The sequence below is a fragment of the Ovis aries genome, chromosome 4 (assembly GCF_016772045.2).
Source record: "Ovis aries strain OAR_USU_Benz2616 breed Rambouillet chromosome 4, ARS-UI_Ramb_v3.0, whole genome shotgun sequence".
Classification (NCBI taxonomy): Eukaryota; Metazoa; Chordata; class Mammalia; order Artiodactyla; family Bovidae; genus Ovis; species Ovis aries.
In genome coordinates, this window is record NC_056057.1 from 28798506 (window position 1) to 28824051 (window position 25546).

The window sequence follows — 25546 nt, forward strand, 5'->3', positions numbered from 1 at the left end:
TTATAGATCACATTTTCAGGTTATAATGTATACTTTTAAAAATAAATATTAAGTGTTACACAATCTCCATGTACATTTTACACACGTGAGCACATGCACATTCATGCACACAAATTAACACACATTGTGTTCCCATGGGCTAAAATGAAGCAAAGCTATGATGTGCGTGCATGCACATCAGTCGCTTCAGTCATGTCCGACTCTTTGCAACCCTATCGACTGTAGCCTGCCAGCCTCCTCTGTCCATGGGATTCTCCAGGCAAGAATACTGAAGTGGGTTGCTATGCCCTCCTCCAGGGGATCTTTCCAACACAGGGATGGAACCAACATCTCCTGCCTCTCCTGCATGGCAGGCAGACTCTTTACTGCTGAGCCACCAGGGAAGCCTCCAAAGCTATGATACTAATTGTTTAAAAGTCAGCAATTTCATTAGATATTTGAAGTGTATTCCTGACTAATCAAAAATGTCTTAGAATTAGCATAGATTATTATAGCTATTTTAATTGGATGTGTCTATGTGTGCACATGTAATTATGATAGAACTCAACCGTGTTTAAGAAGGAATACCTCAACATTTTGACTGAATTTTCCATGTCAGTGTCAATGAAATTAAAGTTCATACTTTAACTTTGTATTTAATTAATTTCAACTTCTCTTTTGAGGAGCCTTTGGGAATACTTGGTCTATTGAAAAAATATTTATAAGTGAAAATCAATAATTTCTCAAGACCCAGTGATTTTATTTACATAAAATAACACAAAAATGAGGAAGCAAATTGAAGCTGTTTGAGGTCAAGATCTGGTTTCCTTGCAGGAAGAGAAGAGCAATAACTGGAAGAAATCATGAGAGGGACCCTAATATGCCGCTGATACTTTGCTCTCTAGTATCTAAAGAAAACTATTACAGAATTTTACTCCTAAGCATGTCAGGTACCTAGTTTAAATGTTTTAAGTTTAGAAAGGCAAGAATTCTCATGTAAGTAACAGCATTCTGTCCTTCAAATAAAAGTAGAATTCATAAATTGTATTGTTGTGTGGCTATTTTTAACTAAAAATAATTGTATTATTTTTCTCCTTCATTTCTTTGTGGTGATAACATTCTATGGGATTAGAAAGATCCCATAATCTTTCTATGGGATTACCAGCTGGTGCTTGTGGTAAAGAATCCACCTGCCAAGACAGGAGACCCAAGAGATACGGGTTTGATCCCTGGGTTAGGGAGATCCCCTGGAGTAGGAAATGGAAACCCACTACAGTATTCTTGCCTGGAAAATTCCATGGACAGAGGAGCCTGGCAGGCTACTGTCCATGGGGTCACGAAGAGTCAGATACACCTGAACACACACACACACACACACACACACACACACACAGCAACTTTCTAATACCTAAAACAGTATTGTAAACTATAGTCATCATGCTATATATTTGACCCTCAGAACTTAACCCATCTCATAAATGGAAGTTTGTATTCTTTGATCTACAGTTCTTCATTTCCTCGCCCACAGCCTCTGGCAACCACCACTCCACTCTATTTCTATGAGTTTGGCTTTTTTCGGTTCCACACGTAAGTGAAAACATATGTTTGTCTTTCTTTGTCTGACTTATTTTACTTAGCATGTTGCCCTCAAAGTCCATCTGTCTTGTTACAAAGGCAGGACTTTCTTCTTTTTATGGCTGAATAATATTCCGCTTTATGTATATTCCTCATCTCCTTCATCCATTCATCTGTGGATGGAAATTTGTTTGTTTCCATCTTGACTACTGTGAATAATGCTGCAATGAACATGGGGGATGCAGATATCTGTTCCAAATAATGATTTGATTTCCTTCAGATATATACCCAGAAGTGGGATTACTGGATCATACTGTAATTTTATTTTGATGTTTTTTGGAGGAAGATTCATACTGTTTTCCATAGTGCCTGCACCTATGTACATTCTTGCCAACAGTGCATAGGGTCCTCTTCTTCACATCCTTGCCAACACTTGCCATTGTAACAGGTGGAATATTATAACTCATTGTGGTTTTGATTTGCAACTACCTGATGATTAATGACATTGAACATCTTTCCATGTACCTGTTGGCTATCCACTTGTCTTCTTGGGAAAAAAATGTTTATTCAGGTCTTTCGCCCATTTAAAAATCGGATTATTTGTATTTTTGCTATCTACTTGTATGAGTTCCTTATGTATTTTGGATAGTAACCGTTTGTTGGTTAGACAGTTCACAAATATTTTCTCCCATTCCATAGGCTGCCTTTTCATTTTCTTAGTTTCTTTTGCCATGAAGAAGTTTTTTAGTTTTATGTATTCATACTTTTCTTAAAATAATTTTATTGTTTTTATTCTGTCTAAAAAATAGTAATAGAAACTGCAAAAATACAAACAAGTATAAAAATGACCAGTTCTTTTACAGTATATATATAAAAAATTTATACTTATATATGGAGAAGACAATGGCAGCCCACTCCAGTGTTCTTGCCTGGAAAATCCCATGGATGGAGGAGCCTGGTAGGCTGCAGTCCATAGGGTCGCTAGGAGTCAGACATGACTGAGCAACTTCACTTTCACTTTTCACTTTCATGCATTGGAGAAGGAAATGGCAACCCACTCCAGTGTTCTTGCCTGGAGAATCCCAGGGACGGGGGAGCCTGGATGGCTGCTGTCTATGGGGTTGCACAGGGTCGGATATGACTGAAGGGACTTAGCAGCAGCAGCATAATTATATATATAAAAGCATGTATACGCACACATATATTTACACAAATTTCCATATAAAAATCATGCCTCAAGTATTACTTTCTTTATAAAATACTTAAAAAAATTCATTCCAGAATTTTAATCATCTTTCCAGAGCACAAACTATTTTGTATATCATCCTTTCAACCACTGCAATAATTTAAGTACTCACATTTTTAGACATCTAGGCTAGTTTCTGTATTCTGATACTAAAAACAATGTTGAGATGCATATTTTGTAGTCTAGTCTTTGTACATAGTGAGTGAAAGTCGCTCAATCATGACTATACAGTCCATGGAATTCTCCAGGCCAGAATACTGGAGTGGGTAGCCTTTCCCTTCTCCAGGGGATCTTCCCAACCCAGGGTTTGAACCCATGTCTTCTGCATTGCAGGTGGATTCTTTACCAGCTGAGCCACAAGGGAAGCCTATTTGTACATAGTTTCTGATTCCTTCCTAATGAAATTTCTGTAGGCAAGTCATAAGAATCCACGAAATGGCCTAATATTGTAAAATATGGCTTAGATCTTCCTAACCAGTGCCAAGGTTCAGAGAGTATTCTTGAATCATTCTTAACCCCTTTCTTGATATGGTAAATTGCCTGAACTTCAGATACTCTTGAATCATTCCAAGAGGAAGTGGCTCTGCTCCCAGGGAAAATTCTGTTTTTCTCATTGAGTCAATGACCCTCATCTAATCAATGAATGGTCTGTAGGTTTCCTGAATGGCAATTCCAGACACTTCGTTTTCTACAATTGGCTGGCAGCTGGTCTTAGTAATTATATTCAGGCCTGATAGTCTTATGTGGGGGCCAATGCTCAGTCAAAATCTGGAGTAATTCCTGGGCTTGTTTTCAATATATGCAAAGACACTGATACTCATTTAAATACATGTTTTAGTGATAAGTGATGGAAACATTAAACAATCATTAATGTTATAACATATGAAGTATTCAAGAAAGATGCTAATTAATAAAAAAAATGTTAAACGATGGAAGTACAGAGGAAAAGAAAAACTCTTTAGAGATTTGAGCTAAGAGTAAAAAAATTTCACATGTGTACCATCCATTCTAAAATGCATATGAAGGTATTCTGATAAAAATAATTTTCATGTATGCCTGTTTTTATGTATGTGAGTCATACAATGGAAGGAGGAGTTATTGGTATGGAAGTAGAAATTGTGAGGTGTCCAGGCAAAGGTCCATGAGGTATGCTATATATTTTCATGTGGATGTAATTTTGGAAGATTTTTGTTGTGTTTTCTTGTGTCATGCTTTGAGTTCTGGTCATTTTTCAGCCTGTTTCATGTTAACTTTAGTAGTATAGTTTATTGAATTTAATGAAATATAGTACACTAAAGTTTAACTTATGGTTGTGTCATCTTGAAAGAAAGTGGCACCCAATATATATATTTTAAATGAGCTCATCTGCTTTAATTTTAATGGGCTTCAGTGAGATTAGACAAATGAATAGTGATGAAAGAAATGGTGTGGCATGTTCAATAAGATCTACAATTAACAAAACCACTACTTGTCAAATGCTTGTAAACTATAGTCACCACATTTTTTAGGTCAAAAATATGACCCCATGGTGAGATTATTTGAAACTGGGTATGATTCCCAAGTTGGAAAAATTTTAGTAAAGTTCAGGAGGCCCCCCAAAGAAGGCTTTTGAAATTGAATCAAAGCTTTTAAAAGAAACAAGATATTTAATAATTACTGTGTTAACTTTGTATGCAAGGAGGAGCTTTTTTCATATAAAATAGATATTAAAGAGTTACTATTTTTAAATGTTGAGAAAATATGTGTAAGTTAAGGCCAACTTTATCTTTTCAAAAACTGATGTTTAAATTACAAATAAATCTAGGCCAAAGAATACAACATTTTTCAGAGTTTTTTTTAATAAATCTACTAGTGTCAGAGTAAAAAGGAACCTATGTGAATAAAAAGAAGTCCAGGTACCACATTTTCAAAGACTTTAAATGGCAGAAATAACACAGGAGGTTCAAGGATGCACTTTGGAACCTGATGTTCCCCTTCATTGCTCCAAAGAGGGATATTTTTTCTTCCAAATTCCTTTCTGTGGCAGATGGTAGCCATTTAACATCCTGGGACTCCTATGTTCCTCAGAAAACCTAAGACAAAGCATGGCCGTGCCATCTCATTCTGGTTGGCTACCTGAGCAAGTCTCAGGATTTCAGATTTCACATCAGCCAACATCAGGCATGTATAAATGCTTAATACTTGAGACAGTCCTCCTTCTCAATTACTTTCACCAATACAGCAGCTTTCAAGACGAATTTGCTCAAAAATAAATTACCAGAGGATTTACCAACTGAGCTATTGCTTTTTTACATAAAAGCTTTTTATACAAATTTTAGAAATTATTTTAGGAATGTAAGTTTTACAGTGACCTTCCTGGCAGACTAAAAATTATGATTACATATATCATGAACCAGCAGCCTTATCCTTAAATTGTTATGTTTTTTTAAACAAAACTAAACAAAAACACTTTATTACGGCAGCAATTTAAATTGGGCACAAAATTGCCACACTACTTAAAAGACTCTGATTCACATGGAGAGGTTGTTATTGTTCTGTGACTCAGTGGTGTCCCACTCTTTGCGACCGCATAGACTGCAGCATACCAGGCTTCCCTGTCCTTCACTATCTCCTGGAGTCTGCTCAAACTCATGTCCATTGAGTCTGGGATGCCATCCAGCCATCTCCTCTGTCACCCCCTTCTCCTCCCGCCCTCAATCTTTCCCAGTATCAGGGTCTTTTCCAATGAGTTGGGCAACTGTTTAATACTGCTTTTATAGGTGTTCTCATGAGTCCTTCTAAAAGCCTAAATTGTCATTTTGCTCTGCATACACATTCAACATTGAAAGGACATAAACAACAATTACAATATTGGCTAAATATCTGTTGTACATGAGGCATTTTACTAAGCACTTTACAGGATCTGTTATATGACAATTTTAATAACTTTGTGTTACTTATTTCTACTTTACAGATCAAAATAAGAAATTCTAAGTGAATTATCTAATTTAGTAAGTAGCACAATTAAAATGTGAAGCTCCTCATTACTATAAATCCATACTTGAGAATGTTATTGGGCCAAGAATGTCAACATGGGCCAAGGACATAGAATCAAATATGTACTCAGTTCTTGATGATGTCCTTTAGGAATACAGTACTGATTTTTATTCCAGGACCCACAGAGTACCATACACAGACTTGATTTCACTTTATGAAACACTTGAAGAAAAATTGTAAAACATGATGTGAATGAAGTGAATGTGAATATCTCCTTATATTATTGATAATTTACATTCATAAGGTGCTTTATATATGAAAACAACATCAATTTTTTTTTCACTTTATTTGAAATATGTACTTATGGACTCGCAGGCCATTACAAAGATGGCACAGAGGTTCTGTGTACCCTTCACTCACTTTCCTCCATTAGTTAGATCTTATATAACTACAGTGGAATATCAAAACCAGGAAGCTGGCACTGTATGAACTGCTATGGTTCTATGTCATTCTATCACATGTGCGTACTAATGTAACCACCACTGCAGTTAAGACACAGAACTAGTCCACCAGGAACCAGCTAATTTGAATAAATTCACACTGATTTGAAGAGCAATATTTACTATAATGTCTTGGATGCTGATAAAATAGAACTTTTGTCAATAAATGTAGATCTTTTTTTTTTTTTTTTGTCAAATTTAAAGTCATTTGCTTGCTAAGTTGCTCAGTCCTGTCCGACTCTTTGTGACTCTATGGACCGTGGTCGGCCAGGCTTCTCTGTCCATGAGATTCTCCAGGCAAGAATACGGGAGTGGGTTGCCTTACCCTCCTTTAGGGGGTTTTCCCAATGCAAGGATAGAACTCACAGCTATTACATCGTCTCCTGCATTGGCAGGCGGGTTCTTTACCACTAGTGCTACCAGGGAAGCCTTAAAGTCACTTACCTACTCTTTTAAAAAATATATGTTCTATTATAGTAGTAGATTACTTTGGGAGTTTTGGGGGTGTATTTGGGATATACTGCTCCACTTGGAAAATGTGTAGTCTAGGGCTAAATGCTGACATTCAAATATTCTAGGAATAAGAAATTTGGGAGCATTAAAAACAATTATTTTATTTTTTCAGCCTATAAAGCATTACATAATGAGTCCTGCTCTTTGTGTATTTTATGCTTTCACGTTAAACCATGGGTGGTGAAGTTGATGCCTTATTCATTGTGTTTTCATTGCCATAGAATTGGAAGGGATATAATAATATATAATATAGTATAATAATTATAGTGATGATGACGTGCATTTTAATAGTAGTTACCACCTACTGAGTGCTCACTCTGCACCATTTACTCTGCATACATATTTCAATCAACTCTCATAAGAGCCCTATGAGATGATTGTTATTAATCTTTACTTTAAACATGAAGAAACTGAGGTTCAACAAGGTTAAGTTGTACTAGCTTTTGCAGCATTATGCTAGGTACTTGTGATTCAAACCCAGCTCTGTCACATTCCAAAGCTTGTGTTTATAACCATTATTTTCATCAAAAGAGTTTATTTTCTCCATTTTTGGCAAGATTGCACTAAAGCCACGTGAGGAAAGTTGTAGCTTTAAAATATCCATAGAAGATTAGTTCAGGACCTCTTCCAAAATTTCTATCAGTAGTCCACCTTCCCTATTCCATTGCAGAGACTAAATCCCTGTGCATAAATATGTCCATGATATGCCCATGCTTACATTTCTGATCATCAGTAACAATGAAGAATAGTTTCTGATTTTTACCACATTGCATGCATGCTAAGTTGTTTCGGTCCTGTCCCACTCTTTGTGACCCTATAGACTGTAGCCCATCAGTCTCCTCTGTCCATGGGATTCTCCAGGCAAGAATACTGGAGTGAGTTGCCATGCCCTCCTCCAGGGGATCTTCCCAACCTAGGGATTGAACCCATGTCTCTGATGTCTCCTGCACTGGCAGGCGGGTTCTTTACTACCACCTGGGAAGTGGCACCTAGCACCACCTGGGAAGCCTTTTTGCCACATTATTTCTACTTAAATAGAACGATCATATTCACAAATAAACTCACATCTTGAGAATTCAGCCTTTGAAATCCTTAACTGAATGTAAATCTTGGCATTACTCATTGTTAGCTGATTAAGTTTGGGCAAGTTATTTAACTTCTTTATTCCAAAGTGTCTTCATCCCTAAGAGAGTAATAATAGTGTCGATAGCCTAAAATTATTATGAGAACTTTAATAGTAATCAACATGTGCTGTCATATAAGTAAGCAACATAGTAATGAAAGACATTACTAGTTATTATAGACATTATTACTTCATTCACATCTAAGAATCCAATTATTCTCTTGTTCTCCTTTAGACCATTTCCAGTTCCTCCAACATTTCACTAAACTATGAAATTAGATGTAACAAACACTTAACTAAACTCTAAGACTAAAGATAGTCAACCAGTTTCAGATCTGATCAGTCATAAATATAGCTTGTGAAATTCTGAAGAAGTGACAGAATTATCTGCAGTAAAGTAACTGTGTAATCATATTCCTTAATTCAGATACATTTATATGACATTATTGTCTTCTATTGTTCACCAACTGTTTGTTCTATTTCCATATTCTCATAGATGTTTTCCTCACTTTTGAAGACTGGAAATCATAAAAAGTTGTCCATAACAGCTGCTTTGAGGTCACCTACATTTGCTGGCTGCAGGTGGAAATCTCTTTCCCAGAGCCCCAGATAGAGGGCTGTAAAATTTGGCCTTTGAGGGAGTCAGACTGCACCAGCCTTTTGTATAATTTATCATCCACAGAGTGTGTTAAGGTGCTTTTGATCTTGAAGGCAATATCTTTCAAAGAAATGTGTTGCTTATATGTGACCATTGATGCTTTATAGGAATCTCAGTATCATGCCGATTTCAATGAGTGAATGAATTTTTAAGATGGTAAACTGATGACAATTTAATTGAGAGACTCTAGATCTTGTTTAAATCCAGAGGATCAAATGAGAGAAAGTATGGCAAGAGTGTATTCACATAAGAAGTATGTGAATACAATAATGCACTAAGTAAGCATTTTATTATAATAATAGTAACATTTTATTGTGATAATTCACAGCATTATTTGTCAAACTCTTGGCTTCACTGAATGTCAAGTGCTTTTTGCCTTCTGTAAAACTGAGTGGAATTCTATGAAATATTAGCCACAAAGAATATTTAAAAATACATGCATAATGTTCTTTGCAATTACTTACATTTCTTTATGGAATGTGTTTTAGGCACAGAACTGAAATTTGGTATCATAGAGAAAGCTGTGGATATTTATAGGCTTTGGTTTATGGAGACTTGAAGAAGTTTTTCCATCTTTCTGGTATTTCATCCCTGTCAGTTTGCATTGCTTCTTTCCTTTCCTTCTCCTCCTTCGCCAGGTTTGGTTTTGAGCATTGGATTCAAAGAAACCCCAAAGTCAAAACAAAATGGTCAGAACTGCTGACTCTTGTTTTGTAACCTTTTTAAGTCCAGCATTCACAAGGAAGAGAGGGTACTGACCAGAAAAAAACTGGGCCTAACTTCCCCCAAAATGCTGGCAAAGTTCAGGAGCCTGTGACTGAACTTGGGCCAAGACACAGATATATCATTTAAACTGTAAGTTAATCAAGTAATACCCAATAAGAAGTAGATTTAGTACTTAAAATTCAGTATTAATCTGCCAATTATTTTTTAACTTGCCTCTGTTGGCTGGAATTTAATTATTAGAAGTTAAATCTGTGCTAAGATATGCCAATATGTATCACAAACAAAATAGAAAGCAATGCTACGTGATTGGGTTGGGATTCTATATTCAGGGCTGAAAAGCAAGGTCTCACCAATTGCACAGGGATGTCTACTCCATGGGTATAGACACAGTTGCTGGCAAGCTAACAGGAGAGGAGAGGTGCAGAGAATGTTCAAAGCAAAATCTGCCAGCTATTTTTGATAAAAATATATAAAAATAAAAATGGTGGTGGTTTCGTCCCTAAGTCATGTTCGACTCTTTCGACCCCATAGATTAGGGCTTGCCAGGCTCCTCTGTCCATGAGATTTCCCAGGCAAGGACACTGGAGTGGGTCAAACCTGTGACTCCTGCATTGCAAATGGTTTCTTTACCACTGAGCCACCAGAGAAGCAAAATAAAAATAATTTTATATTTTGTATTAAGTAGAATCTCTTGTAAAGTTGCAGGTACATTTGAGAAACTCACACATGAAGTGTACTTAAATGTCTTCATTAACTTTGGAATTTTCTTTGAAGATTTAAAATTATAAAAAAGTTACACTGAACTGTGCTTTATCAAGTTTCATTTCAGAATTTTGGTAGTTGTTATAAACATTCCACAATAGTGTTTTTATAATGGAAATACTGACAAATGCAATAATAAACATGAAAATCCTAGGGTCTTAATTATATGTTCGTGCAGGAATTACACATACAAGCATAATATCTGGTTCATTTTCCAGTGCTAATTTTGTCAAAATCTGTTTTCATATTGGGCAACTGTAAAAGATGATAGGCCTGAAGGACTGCCTGTAGATGGAAAAGGCTTTTGATTATTTTTACTTTCCCTGGAGAGCCTGATTATGTCTTTCAAACATGATTTCATTTAGATCTTTTCCTGGTTTACATGTCTGAATTCTAATAGTAACCTGATAGTGATGGGGAACTTAGTTTGAGACCAAAAGGCAGTTTTCTGTCAGTAAAGAGTGTGTAAATAAATCGCCGCCAAGCAACGTCTAAACTAGTATTAATATTCCAAATGCCCAAATAACTTTAAGATTTCAAAAACTGATTATTACAATTTTCCAGAAGTACTTGATATATTTAGCATCTTTTTTTTTTTTTTTTTACTGTTGGAAGGTATTGAAAAACCAATATTGACTGATATTACTATCAATGTTGGTTTATAAGATAATCAAGAATAAGACAATTTTAACACAGGATGTGATAATACTAAAAAACCAAAAATACTTGCATTAAAATCACACTGGATTTACAGATCTAACATGGGAAAACTAAAACTATCATGTTGCTTAGAAAAATTGAGTGGCGAGATGTGGAAGTACCTGGATTAATGTTTGAAATACAGACAATTTGGTCTTATCTCTATGGATGATTTGATACAAAGAATAAGTCAATCTATTTCTCTGTATTTCTGATCCTTATTTGGCTTCATATTATTCTATGAGTACAATGATTAAGAAGAAGCCTTAAGACACTTCACATTAGAATAGCTTCTAGACATAGAAAAACTTACAAAGAAAGCATTTATATACTTAAAAGTTTTAATAATTGTTGAATAATTCTAATAATAATTGGAAAAACCTTTTGTATTTAGAGTTTCTTTGGCTGTTATTTACTTCAGAGGAAATATTCACCTGTAGGATATCATCAGATTACTAAGAATACCACAGAGTGGTTCAGAATATGAGGGAGAGTACTAAGGATGATAGATGGTTGTATTTATGCTACAGGACCTGAGGATTTTTAGGAACTTTGTCTACACAGTTTCTTTTTTAATTTCTTATTTTCAAAATCTGTTCTTTCAACAAAATATTAATGATTCCTAAAGTTGACTCTTTTTAGAAAAATTTATCACTTGCAGATTTAAAAAAAAAATGATGTTTAGTTGTCAGGAGAACTTTAGGTGGGAGAAGGAACACAGCCTCTGTAAGCCCTTTCGATTTTGAACACATTCACCCTATATGTAAAATGTCGACACACTTTGTAAATTGAATAAATAAATAACTGGATAAATGAGGGCTTGATGGCGCCACTAGCACTACATAAGACGTTGGGAAGCTGAGTACAGTCTGATGATGAGTTGAGATACAGTTACATTTGACATACTGAATTGAGCAATTTTAAATTTATCTTTTAAAATACAGGTATGCTAGGTTTAGTAGCCAAAAAGTTATCTAGAAAAAGAGAAAGTGAGTAATTTTATTTTATAAAAGTGATATAGGAGTCACTGTCCAAATTTCAGTTTATTTAAGTAAAAGTGCTAGAGGGGAAAAAAACAAAAAACAAAAAACCACTCTCTGGTTTTGTTCTTGTTTGGTTTAGTGGGTTACGTTTTTTCTGTTACGTATTTATCCTAATGTTCTTATGGTAGAGGTAGAAACAATACTCAAAAAAAGAAGTCATCTTTGGGAAAGTGGTCATTTCAGAACTAATTCAGTTCCCGTAGATAAGAGAACTAGGAACACTTTTAAATGAAGGCACAAGACAAGCAAATCCCTATAATGCTGGTGGGAGGGTATGTGAACTGGCAGATCTGCTTGGAAGGCAATCTGGCCCTTAGTTACAAAGTTAAACGTTCACTTGGGTTCAGAAATTTCACTTCTAGTTACTTAGTGTCAGGAAACTATCATAGGCAGAGAAGATATTTATAAGAGTACTCTTGCATCATCATTTCTTTTTTACAAGAAAATAGCCATCCACTTGTAAAGGACTGGAGTGAAGTTGTGATACATGGATATAATAATAAAATACAGTGATCACAATTACGTTTGAGTAATACTTAAAGTCAAGGAAAGAGTGCTCATTTTATAATGCTGAGTGGACAAATTCCAAAAGTATCCCAAATATGTTTAACACATTGAATTTATATCTGTATAAAAAGACTAAAGGAAACAGATAAAAACGCTATGTGGTAACATGAAGTGATTTAAATTTATTCTTTAATTTTCTAAACTTTTTAGGATGAGTATATATTACTTCTTAATAAAATGAAACACATTTCTAAAAGGCTAATAGGGAGACCTGTGTGTGTCTGTGCACATCCGCCCAAGGATTTGCGAGGTGAGAGCAAAATATAGTGTTGGAACAATAGGATTTATTCACTTTACAGTAGATGGGGATTACTCATTCTGATTCCTCTCCTCATTTACCTACTGCTATCTTAAGAACCCCATTTCAGTTGTTGGCAGAAGTTCTTCCCGAGCACAAAAGGAAGAACTGTGGAATGGCAGACCGTCCAAACTGGAGGGAGCCCCTCAGCACAATCTTGCTTCAAACTCATCTCCATCGCACACTTTCTAGCAAAGTGGAAGAATGAATTTCCTCCTCGCACGTTTTCTCTCCCTTATCCCAAGATGCAACTGGAATGAAAACTATCTTTCCCTGCTGCTACTGCTAAGTCGCTTCAGTCGTGTCCGACTCTGTGCGACCCCAGAGACGGCAGCCCACCAGGCTCCCCCGCCCCTGGGATTCTCCAGGCAAGAACACTGGAGTGGGTTGCCATTTCCTTCTCCAATGCATGAAAGTGAAAAGTGAAAGTGAGGTCCCTCAGTCGTGTCCGACCCTCAGCGACCCCATGGACTGCAGCCTACCAGGCTCCTCCGTCCATGGGTTTTGCCAGGCGAGAGTACTGGAGTGGGGTGCCATTGCCTTCTCCATCTTTCCCTACCTACAGCTAAAACTTTGAAAGTGCGCGCTCTGGAGGGGCTGCCCCTGGGAAGACCCGGCCATTTTCCCCCGTAGGCGACCAGGGAAAACAACTGCAGGTGGTAAGAGCTCCGGGGGCTCGAGACGCCTTGTAAGCCCAGCTGCACCCCCAGCGCGTGAACTGAAGCTGTCCCCAGTTCCCTCCCGGTTCAAGCATCCTACTCCGGGAGGGGCCACACCAGGGTCGCTGTTTAGAGCCTAAGCGGAGGGGAAGGTAAGGGGAGGGAGAGGAGGCGAGGGGAGGAGAATAGTGTCTCCTGCTTTCTCATCTCCTTCATTCTGCCTCTCGACAAGACCAAGAGGACAGCCGGAGCGCCCTCGGCCTCTCAGAAGACCCAGTAACCCTCACTCCTCACCGGACTAGGACCACCCTCTCCGCCCCTCTCCCTTCCCCCCGCCGCAAGAGCACGGGTCGGAGCGGAGCGCCTGATGCCTTAGCGCCGATTCTAGAGGCAAAAAAAAAAAAAAAAAAAGTAGGCATATCTCCTTATAGTTAGAAAGAAAGAAAGAAAAGTTAAAAGCTAGGACTGCACAGACGCTCCCGAAGTCTCCAGTCTGCGGGGAGGGTTAGCCTCCCACCCGCCCGACAGACGCTGCTTTGGGACGTGGGCCTCGGCTGTCCCAACTCGGTTTTAACTCGTCCTCACTCGCCCCTCCCGCTCCTGCCCCATACTCCATCGACAGCGACCGCATATATATTAACTCTACGGCTTCCACGCCTCTCGAGGACTGGGGACGTTTTATAATCCAGAAGCGAGCTCCTGCGAAGGCCAGACGTTCTGTCTGGGAGGGCCCCTCCTGGCCGTTCAGTCGCACCCACTGCTGGGTCTTCAAACACCTCAAACCCGCGCGCGCCCAGGCAAGGCGTGGGCAGACACTTCCACCCCACCCCGGCTCAGTCGGTTTCCTTCTCCAAGCTCTCCAAGAGCTCAGTCATGAAGGAGATGTACACAATGGCCAGGCGTAGAGTCTCGATCCGGGAGAGCCTCTTCTCGTAAGCAAAAGTGGGCACCTTCCTCCGCAGCTGATCGAAGGCCTCGTTGAGGTTGAACATCCGCTTCCTCTCGCGGATGTTGGCTGCTTGGCGCTGGGCGTAGGTGATCACCCTTTTCCTCTTGGGGCGGCCCAGCAGGGAGGCGCCTCTCCCGTGCTCCTCTTCCTCCTCGTTTTCCCCCTCTTCTCCTTCCCCTTCCTCTTCCTCTGGATCCTCGTCCTCAAAACGCGCCAGACTCCTGGGTCTTCCATCTCGGAGCACAAGGTCCTGGTGGCTCCCATAGGGGACCCTAGGTGTCAAGTCGCAGAGGAGAGGGTGCCCCGGGGAGGCTAGGGATAGGTCTGCGACGAAGTCCAGGACGGTGGCGTCCACGCAGCTCTCGGGAAAGGCTGCCATCGCGTCTGCTGGGCCCTGCGTCTCATAGGTTTCTCGAAGGGAGGGGCAAGCCTGGTGACGGCCTTCCTAACAGCCCTGAATCTGACGGGTCACCATCACCGAAGGGTCAGGGACATTAACATGTATAACCAAGCCGATAACAGGATTAGCTGCACCGATAGGGAAGGCTCTGACAATGTCCCTCCTCTCGAAACTGATGGAAGAAGACAAGCTTGAGAACGCCGGGAAGACTCAAAGGAATAGGCCTCCGGTTCTGCGATCCTTTCCGCCCTGCCACCTGGGACAGTTCCTTCTTGGCAACAACTTCCAGCTCTTACCTGCTGTGCTTTTTGTGTGTCTCCACACTCCCGCAGCCAACTAATATTCTTCAAGCGCCTTGACTCATGTAGTTCTTTAATTTAGCTTTGGGTTTTCAAAGCAAGGATGTTTTCCACCGCTCTGGCTTCTCCCTGGCTTCAGGGTGGGAGTTCCGAATCTTGCCACTCTCTGCTGCCAGTGGGTGTGAAACAAGGGCATGTGCTTTTAATGATGTCCAGAAGAGGGGCCCTGTCTGCCAAGGGTCGAGGGGAGCTGTTTGTCTGGTATCCCAGTGCAGCGGCTACTGAAAGGCAAGATCTTCCATTAGCTTAAGTAAGCATCGTAGGAGGGGCGAGGGGGCATTCCCCAGAGTCGCTCTTGGAATCCTCTTTCTCTTTCCACTGCAAGGTAAACAGCTCTCCTGCAGCTTTACGAACCCTGGCTTCTAAAATCTGTTTCGCTATAATCAATCTAACAATTGAGATACTTGACTTTCCTTTCCTAACCTTTATCCCTCACCCACGTAAAAGATTTTACTTAGAGGGCAAAAAGTGATGATGGCAATAACATGAAAAAGAGAAGCTCAGAGTGTTTCTCCCAGCGTGCTTTACTGTATAATCCCCGTGTGGGAGGAAAGCAAACCCTCCCCCCAAACAAAACAACTGCAGTCTCCTTTCAAAATTGCGATTCACCTTTTGATAAACTAATTGGTCGATCAGCTAACCCTCCGCGGAGAATTCTTTCAAACTTTAAATTGCTGATTGGTATTCCTGAACAAAGAATAATCTTTACACTTCTATCTGGTTAACATTTCCTCATTACCGCCCTACAAGATTTAAGCCTAGAAACTATACTGCATTGTAAGAGGGGGTTTTTTTTTGAGGTGAAAAAAGATTATAAATTTGGTATAACAAAAATAAAATTTTACTGATTTCAAATATATCTCATGTATGTATTTTTTTAACATAGAAGAGTTCAGTTTTCTTTTTTGCTGATAGCTATATTTAATTATTCAATGTAAAGATTTTTAAGAGACAGGGCGGGGCAAAACAACACCTAAGAAAATCATTTTGAAGATGTATTAAAAGAAAGCTTAAAAAGATGAGTGCAGAGACGCCTTGGTTCAAGGGAGAAATACGAAGACATAAATTCCTATTGAGGTAAGTAGTGACTGGGATGCTTAAGTTAGTACATTGGACAGCTCCCAGAAACTGCCTGCTTCTAACAGGTAAGCATAATTTTTTTTCTTTTTCTAGCCTGCCATTCTGTGAGTACTCCCAGATCCTATTAAAGCAATATACTCTTGGAGTCTTCTTTTGGCTTTCTACTATTTTTCTTATTAAAAACAATTTGTGTCTGGGTTCTCTCCCTTGCTCTTTTGTCCTTAATTAGTTTTCTTTTCCCCTGCTTGTGTTTACTTTTCACTCTCCAATCTACATTGTGATAACTCAAGTAGAAAAGAATAAAAAATTAATGTCCCTGAAAGATGAAATGAGACTATCTCCGACTGTGATTACCTATTTGGCTTGTACTAAACTTCTCTCAAAGACTGAAAAATAAAAAAGAATTGGAATTTCAACCGTGGCTAAAGAATAAGTACACCAGAGGATTAATTTTTGTTTTGACAAGCAGTAACATGCCTTCTAACTCCTGTTTAACTTAATGCATTATTAAGCATTTGGATAAATTTTATAGTTTATTTTTAGCTACTGAATGTTTCACATGATTTATTCTTTCCCTTTTAAACACATGCATGAGTGGAATGAATATCTCACTTAGTGAGAATCTAGTTCTACATCAAACATACATTGGGACATTTAATGAAGGGAAACATGATAGAAATTTAAATTTTAAATTTACTGAAATGAATGTCAGAAACTATCCTGAGACTCTAAAAGACACTTTCCTTAGATTAAGTACTTCCCCAAAATCAGATAAGATTGGATGGTATGTCTGTAGACAGACTAAAATTCTTTGATTTTATCCAAGGGAATGAATATTTCAACCATCACATCACAAAAAAAATGTGTAGAAAAATGAAAGGAATCAATGCACAGTATTGATTGAAATATTAAGATACTACTGAATTTTTTAAAATGTCTTACTAAAAATAAAATATCTTACTATGTATACCTGTAACATTTGTGATATTCTGTTTATCCACAATAATTTGTTTATCTTACAGGGTTCTAATCATGGTGACATAGAGAAAAATGTTAAAATCTAAGTTATCATGATTAACTCTTTTTTGTTTGTAAATGAAATTAATTATAGAACAGTAATAAATGAAATCACTTTCTCTGCTTATTTTGAAACATCCACTTTATTTTAAAAAATGGTTTTGTGGCTATCTGGTTCCACAACAAACAAACAGTAAATGCAGTAAATTTGTAGAGTACTATGTGGTTTAAAACAGATCATCTTGTTGGAAAGAAACATTATTTTCATCTCTAGATTTGAAAGTTAAGAGAGAAACATTTTTAAAAACCCCAACTGAGGCTTAAAGGAAGTTCAATTCAAACTTGATTCCTTTGGGTTCTAGGCCTATAGACAGCTTATAAATTATTCAGTGATCTACATGGAGGCTTTTGGAAAGAGTTTGATAAGCCCTCAACAAATTCTGCTCATGACCATTTCAGGAAATGGTTATGAAATGACAGTCAGTTCTGCTTAGTTTATTACCTACTTTACACCTATTGGCCATCATTAAACATTTTGTGTATACAGATGGTCCCTGATTTACTATGGTTCGACTTAAATGAGTTTTTGACTACTATGGTGCAAAAGCAATATACATTTAGTAGGAACTATACTTTAGATTTTGAATTTTGATCTTTTCTCTGGCTAGTGAGATGCAGTAAGACATGGCTTTTGTAATGCTGGGCAGTGGATGCAATCTATGGCTCCCAATCATCTGTGCTATGGTGAGGGCATACAATCCACTCATTTAAAAACCACTCTGTACCCATACAATCATTCTGTTTTTCACTCTCAGTACAGAATTAAATAAATTACACAAAATATTCAACACTTTATTATAAAGTGAGTTTTGTGTTGGATGATTTTGCTCAACTCTGAGCACATTTAAAGCAGGCTAGGCTAAACTAGCCTAACCTATAATTTGATTTTCAATATCTGGATATTATCTAGATGTAATCCCATCACAAGCTGAAGAAGAGCTGTACTCTTACATTGTATTTAGAATCAAAGCAGGGAAAACAAATGACCAAGAATAACTTGAGCAATAATTGCCAAGGGTGCTGGAGTGTGGGATTAAGGGTGTTAAGGAGAGAAAAGTAGATAAAAAAGTATCTAGGGAGTAAAGGCAAAAAAACCTTAACTCTCCAAAATGTATTAAAACTCTTCCTTTTCTTCCCTTTTTCATGCCCCTTCTCTTATTATTACATATTCATTAAGCAATTTTAGGGGAAATGATAAAATAGAACAAAGACCGATGTTTGTCATGATTGAAGGGAGGAAAGTCTAACAAACACTCCTTAGCTGATCTAGAGAAGGGGCCTGCATTCTCTTCTGACTCCATTCAAATTATGCATGGTTTACGGCCTTCACTGATTTGAGAGTTAGAAGAATGTATATGCATCTATTTAATTTTCTATCTTAGGTAAACTTTTTTTGAAGTTTAATACATATACGTAAAAATTCACAAGCTGTATATGTGCAGCTTAATGAATTTTCACAAAGTAAGCATACTTGTGAAACCAGTGCCCGAATTGAGAACTATCAATAGAATGCATCACTGAAATTAGAGATTATGTAAAAACAGGAAATATGTGACTTGACACTATTTCAACCACTCCTACAATGTCCTAACTATATCCAGTCACAGAACACTCTCCAAAGTATTACTCTTGACTTCTAAGATTAATGTTGCTAATTTTTGAGTATATAAAAATAAACTATATGTACTCTTTTGTGTCTTTCACTCAACATTTTAAAATGAGATTCATGTACATTATTTTTGTTGCTGAATAGTAATCCGTTGTGTGTATATATCTTCTACTGTCTATAAACATTTTGGTAATTTCTAGTTTTTACCTGTTACAAACAGCCATGCTATAGATATTTTTGTACGTAACTTTGATGAGAATATTTATGCCCTTCTATTTGGTATCCCTGATAGCTCCGTTGGTAAAGAATCCGCTGCAATGCAGGAGACCCTAGTTTGATTCCTGGGTTGGGAAGATTCACTGCAGAAGACATAGGCTACCCACTCCAGTGGGAAGTCCACTTCTTGGGCTTCCCTGTGGTTCAGCTGGTAAAGAATCTGCCTGCAATGTGGGAGACCTGGATTCAATCCTTGGGTTGGGAAGATCTCCTGGAGAAGGGAAAGGCTACTCACTTCAGTATTCTGGCCTGGAGAATTCCATGGACTGTATAGTCCATGGGGTCACAAAGAGTCGGACACAACTGAGCAACTTTCATTTTTTCAGACATCAAAGTAGAATAAGTTGTATTTATTTAGTAGTTAACGATAAATTGTTTTCCAAAATGGTTGTAACAATTTATGCTGTCATCAGTGATGTATCAGAATTTCAATTCCTTCACATCCTTGTCAACAGTTGGCATTTTCAAGCTACTGAAGATGTGCCTGCATGTCATACTGTGGGTTTGATTTGCATTTCCCTGATGACAAATGATATTGAAAATCATTTTGTTTTGGCTAGTTGGGTACTGCTCCTTAGTAAAGTACTCACTTTAACTGGTTTTGCTAATTTTTATAATCTATGTATAATTATATATGTAAATAATACATACATATATAATTTATATAATTTATTGTGTATCTATTCAGCTATGAGTCCTATGTCAATATATGTAATACAAGTATTTTCTCCCTACTCTGTGGCTTTCTTTTTCACTTGCTTAATGATTGTCTTTTGATGAAAGTAAGTTTTACTTTATTTTTGTTAAGACAACGTTTTTTAGAGCATTTAAGGATTCGAGCTAAACTGAAGAAAAGGTACAAAGATTTCCCATATACATCCTGCTCCTACACATGAATAGCCTTCCTCATTATCAATACCTCCCACCAGGGTGGTACTTTTGTTACAACTGATGAATCTATACTGACATATCATTACCAAAGTCCACAGTTCTATCTGGGGATTCACTCTTGGTGTACATTTTATGGGTTTGAATAAATGTGTAATGATCTATATCCATTATTATAATACAGAGTATTTTCACTGCCCTAGAGCTTCTCTGTGTTCTGCATATTTAACCTGCAGCAATCACGGATCTCTTCATTGACTCTATAGTTTTGTTCTTTCAAAATGTTATACAGATGGAATCATACAGTATGTAACTGTTTCAGATTGGTTTCTTTCACTTAATAATATATGTTTAAGTTTCCTCCATTTGTTTTCATGGCTTTAAAGCTCATTTCTTTTTAGCACTGAAAAATATTTCCTCGTTTAGATATTTATTTATCCATTCACCTACTGAAGGACATTTTGGCTGCTTCCAAGTGTTGGCAATTGTGAATATAGCTGTCATAAATATTCATGTGCAGGTTTTGTGTAGAGCTAAAACTTCTTTCAGCTTCTTTGGATAAATACCAAAGAGCATGACTGTTGCACTGTATGCCAAAAGTATATTTAACTTTTATAGAAAGTGAAAGTGAAGTCGCTCAGTCATGTCCGACTCTTTGCCACCCCATGAACTGTAGCCTATCAGGCTCCTCCGTCCATGGGATTTTCCAGCCAAGAGTGCTGGAGTGAATTGCCATTTCCTTCTCCAGGGGATCTTCTCGACACAGGAATTGAACCCGGGTCTCCCGCATTGCAGGCAGATGCTTTATGGCCCTATATTTAGCTTTATAAGTAACCACTAAATTGTCTTCTAGAGTGACTGTACCACTTTGCATTCCCATCAACAATGAATGAAAGTTCCTATTCTCCATATCCTCACCAGCACTCGGTATTACCACTGTTTGGATTTGTCAGAAGATTCTAGCTTTAATATAGTCCACTAAATTATCATTTTTTCCTTCATAGTATTCTTTATGTCATGTTTAAGAAGTCTTAATATATTCCAAATGAAGAAAACATTCTTTTTTGTTTTCATCATCTCACACTTAGAACTCTAATCAACCTACAAGTGATTTTTGTATGTTGTGAGTAACAGAGGTGGGGGCCAAGATTTATTTGTTTTCCTTCTGGATATCTAATTAATACAGCAACATTATGGAAAAGTCTACCCTTTCCACATCAAACTTATTCTTTATATGAAAATATTTCCAAATAAAGTGAATACCTTTTCTGTCTTCTCAGGAAAGTTCAAGGAAAAAAATTCAAGAAATGTAAAAGAAAATCAGTTCTATAGTTTGGACATATTTAGAGATAAGAAAGTCTTGCTTACGCTCAAATGAACACCTTGCTATTCTAATTAAAATCCTGAGTTCAAATGAAAGTAAAGATACTCAGAATGCTGTAGTTTAGGAATTGGCAAACTTTCTCATTTATGGAAAGATAACAAATAATTTAGGATTTTAATAGATTACACAGTCTCTGTTAAACTAGTCAACTTTACCTTAATAGCATAAAAGTAGTCATAGACAATATGCGAATGAATATAAATAACCATGTTCTCTAAAACTTTCAGTTCAGTTCAGTTCAGTCACTCAGTCGTATCCAACTCTTTGTGACCCCATGGACTGCAGCACGCCAGGCCTCCCTGTCAATCACCAACTCCCAGAGCCTACCCAAACTCATGTCCATTAAGTTGGTGATGCCGTCCAACCATCTCATCCTCGGTCGTCCCCTTTTCCTCCTGCCCTCAATCTTTCCTAGCACCAGGGTCTTTTCAAATGAGTCAACTCTTCTCATCAAGTGGCCAAAGTATTGGAGTTTCAGCTTCAACATCAGTCCTTCCAATGAACACTCAGGACCCTTCTCCTGTAGGATGGACTGGATGGATCTCCTTACAGTCCAAGGGACTCTCAAGAGTCTTCTCCAACAGCACAGTTCAAAAGCATCAATTCTTCAGTGCACAGTTTTCTTTATAGTCCAAAGCTCACATCCATATGTGACTACTGGAAAAACCATAGCTGTGACTAGATGGACTTTTGTTGGCAAAGTAATGTCTCTGCTTTTGAATATGTTGTCTAGATTGGTCATAACTTTCCTTCCAAAGAGTAAGCATCGTTTAATTTCATGGTTGCAGTCACCATCTGCACTGATTTTGGAGCCCCTAAAAATAAAGTCAGCCACTGTTTCCACTGTTTCCCCATCTATTTGCCATGAAGTGATGGGACCAGATGCCATGATCTTAGTTTTCTGGATGTTGAGCTTTAAGCCAACTTTTTCACTCTCCTCTTTCACTTTCATCAAGAGGCTTTTTAGTTTTTCTTCACTTTCTGCCATAAGGGTGGTATCATCTGCATATCTGAGGTTATTGATATTTCTCCCGGCAGTCTTAATTCCAGCTTGTGCTTCCTCCAGCCCAGCGTTTCTCATGATGTACTCTGCATATAAGTTAAATAAGCAGGGTGACAATATACAGCCTTGACGTACTCCTTTTCCTATTTGGAACCAGTCTGTTGTTCCATGTCCAGTTTTAACTGTTTCTTCCTGACCTGCATACAGATTTCTCAAGACGCAGGTCAGGTGGTCTGTATTCCCATCTCTTTCAGAATTTTCCACAGATTATTGTGATCCACACAGTCAAAGGCTTTGGCATAGTCAATAAAGCAGAAATAGATGTTTTTTCTGGAACTCTCTTGCTTTTTTGATGATCCAGCGGATGTTGGCAATTTGATCTCTGGTTCCTCTGCCTTTTCTAAAACCAACTTGAACATCTGGAAGTTCATGGTTAATGTATTGTTCAAGCCTGGCTTGGAGAATTTTGAGCATTACTTTACTAGCATGTGAGATGAGTGCAATTGTGTGGTAGTTTGAGCATTCTTTGGCATTGCTTTTCTTTGGGATTGGAATGAAAACTGACCTTTTCCAGTCCTGTGGCCAATGCTGAGTTTTCCTAATTTGCTGACATATTGGGTGCAGCACTTTCAAAGCATCATCTTTCAGGATTTGAAATAGCTCAACTGGAATTTCATCACTTCCAGTAGCTTTGTTTGTAGTGATGCTTCCTAAGGCCCACTTGACTTCACGTTCCAGGATGTCTGGCTCTAGGTGAGTAATCACACCATCATGATTAACGGTCATGAAGATCTTTTCTGTACAGTTCTTCTGTGTATTCTTGACACCTCTTCTTAACATCTTCTGCTTCTGTCAGATCCATACCATTTCTGTCCTTTATTATGCCCATCTTTGCATGAAATATTCCCTTGGTATCTCTAATTTTCTTGAAGAGATCTCTAGTCTTTTCCATTCTATCGTTTTCCTCTATTTTTTTGCATTGATATCTGAGAAAGGCTTTCTTATCTCTCATTGCTATCCTTTGGAACTCCGCATTCAAATGGATATATCTTTCCTTTTCTCCTTTGCTTTTCACTTCTCTTCTTTTCACAGCTATTTGTAAGGCCTCCTCAGATAGCCATTTTACATTTCTTTTTCCTGGGGATGGTCTTGATCCCTGTCCCCTGTATAATGTCCCAAACCTCTATCCATAGTTTCTTAGGCACTCTGTCTATCAGATCTAGTCCCTTAAATCTATTTCTCACTTCCACTGTATAATCATAAGGGATTTGATTTAGGTCATACCTGAATGGTTTAGTGGTTTTCCCCACTTTCTTCAATTTAAGTTTGAATTTGGTGATAAGGAGTTCATGATCTGAGCCACAGTCAGCTCCCAGTCTTGTTTTTGCTGACTATATAGAGCTTCTCCATTTTGGCTGCAAAGAATATAATCGATCTGATTTCACTATTGGCCATCTGGTGATGTCCACGTGTAGAGTCTTCTCCTGTGTTGTTGGAAGAGGGTGTTTGCTATGACCAGTGTGTTCTCTTGGCAAAACTCTATTAGCCTTTGCCCTGCTTCATTCTGTATTTCAAGGCCAAATTTGCCTGTTACTCCAGGTGTTTCCTGACTTCCTACTTTTACATTCCAGTCCTCTATATTGAAAAGGACATCTTTTTGGGGTGTTAGTTCTAAAAGGTCTTGTAGGTCTTCATAGAACCATTCAACTTCAGCTTCTTCAGCGTTACTGGTCGGGGCATAGATTTGGATTACCATGTTATTGAATGGTTTGCCTTGGAAACGAACAAAGATCATTCTGTCTTTTTTGAGATTGCATCCAAGTACTGCCTTTTGGACTGTTTTGTTGACTATGATGACTACTCCCTTTCTTCTAAGGGATTCCTGCCTGCAGTAGTAGATTAAATGGTCATCTGAGTTAAATTCACCCATTCCAGTCCAATTTAGTTCGCTGATTCCCAGAATGTCAATGTTCACCCTTGCCATCTTCTGTTTGACCACTTCCAGTTTGCCTTGATTCATGGATCTAATATGAAAACTTTATGTACAATATTTGGCAGTGGGCTGGATTTATCCCATGGACTTCGATTTGCTGATCCTCATTCTATTTAATAAGTCTATTTCCATATTCCCTCAGGCTCCTAATATGGAGACTTGCTACGATAAGGCATTCAGAAATATAAGTGACTCTAAGATTTTTGAGCACATACCTTGCTTATGTGTGCATATGTGTGCTGAGTAAAAATACTCCCAAAGCAATGGAATTTGTAGCTACTGTCTTGGAAATTATACTGAGGTGCTATAGAGTAACCAGAATAGGCTGAAAGGGAAGCATCCATACCACATTAAAGTCACCACCACAGTGACTAAGGGCTTATCTCTAGTCACTGAAAACAAATGCTCTGCTGATGAACTGCTCTTTAAAATATTAGTATTACTAGGCTCTGGAAGAATTACATTTAACCAGCAATAAGTAAGGAGGAGCCAAATTTCCCAGACAGAGCTGGCTTCTACTTTGCGAATTGTTTCTCATTGTAAAAATTCATTCATTCAGTGAAGAGTGCAGCTGTTTTAAGAGGCTTATTCTCTCCATCCTTATTTCTACCTGCAAACCCTTTTTTTGCCATAGATTGCTGTGGCAGAAACTACTCACTGTTCTCCAGTATCTTTGTAACCTTTTTCCTTTTAGTAAAAGACCCATCCACACATATTTCAGCTGAGCTCCACTAAATTTATGCCAACAGGATACATGAGAAGTGATATGTCCAAGTTCAAGTTGGTCTCTCGAAACCTTTGCTTACTACTTGGCCCTTTGCCTTCTTCCCACAGCCTAGAATGGGGTGCTTTGATCATGAACTAGTGTTGGCCATACAGACGAGAACATCACCCTATGACAGAGGTTGGGAAACTTTTTCTCTAGAAGGCCAGATAGTACATATTTTAGGCTTTGCTGATCTCTGTCTTACCACTCAACTCTACCATTATAGGGTGAAAACAACCATAGATAACATGTAAATGAATGGGGGTAGCTGAGGTCCAGTAGAATTTTATTTACAAAAGTAGGTGCCAGGCAGAATTTGATTCTCAGGCTGTAGTTTGCTGACTCCTGCCCTAGAGGATGGCAAAGCAACAGGAAACTGGGACTTCAAAAGATTCAGTGAAGTAGAGCTAAACCTCTCAAATATGGATTGATAGGTGA

General features: G+C 38.0%; 1 protein-coding gene across 1 annotated transcript; it reads right to left on the reverse strand.

Moving 5' to 3' along the window:
* Nucleotides 1-8006: 8006 nt before the first annotated feature.
* FERD3L (Fer3 like bHLH transcription factor) lies at nt 8007-14909 on the reverse strand. Its single transcript, XM_060414953.1, has one exon. The coding sequence runs from the start codon at nt 14650-14652 to the stop codon at nt 14158-14160; it is 495 nt and encodes a 164-aa protein (XP_060270936.1). The 5' UTR covers nt 14653-14909; the 3' UTR covers nt 8007-14157.
* Between the last annotated feature and the right edge of the window lie 10637 nt (nt 14910-25546).

Excerpts from the sequence above, each read along its gene's own strand:
- FERD3L (XM_060414953.1), bottom strand. The coding sequence starts at position 14,652 with ATGGCAGCCTTTCCCGAGAGCTGCGTGGACGCCACCGTCCTGGACTTC.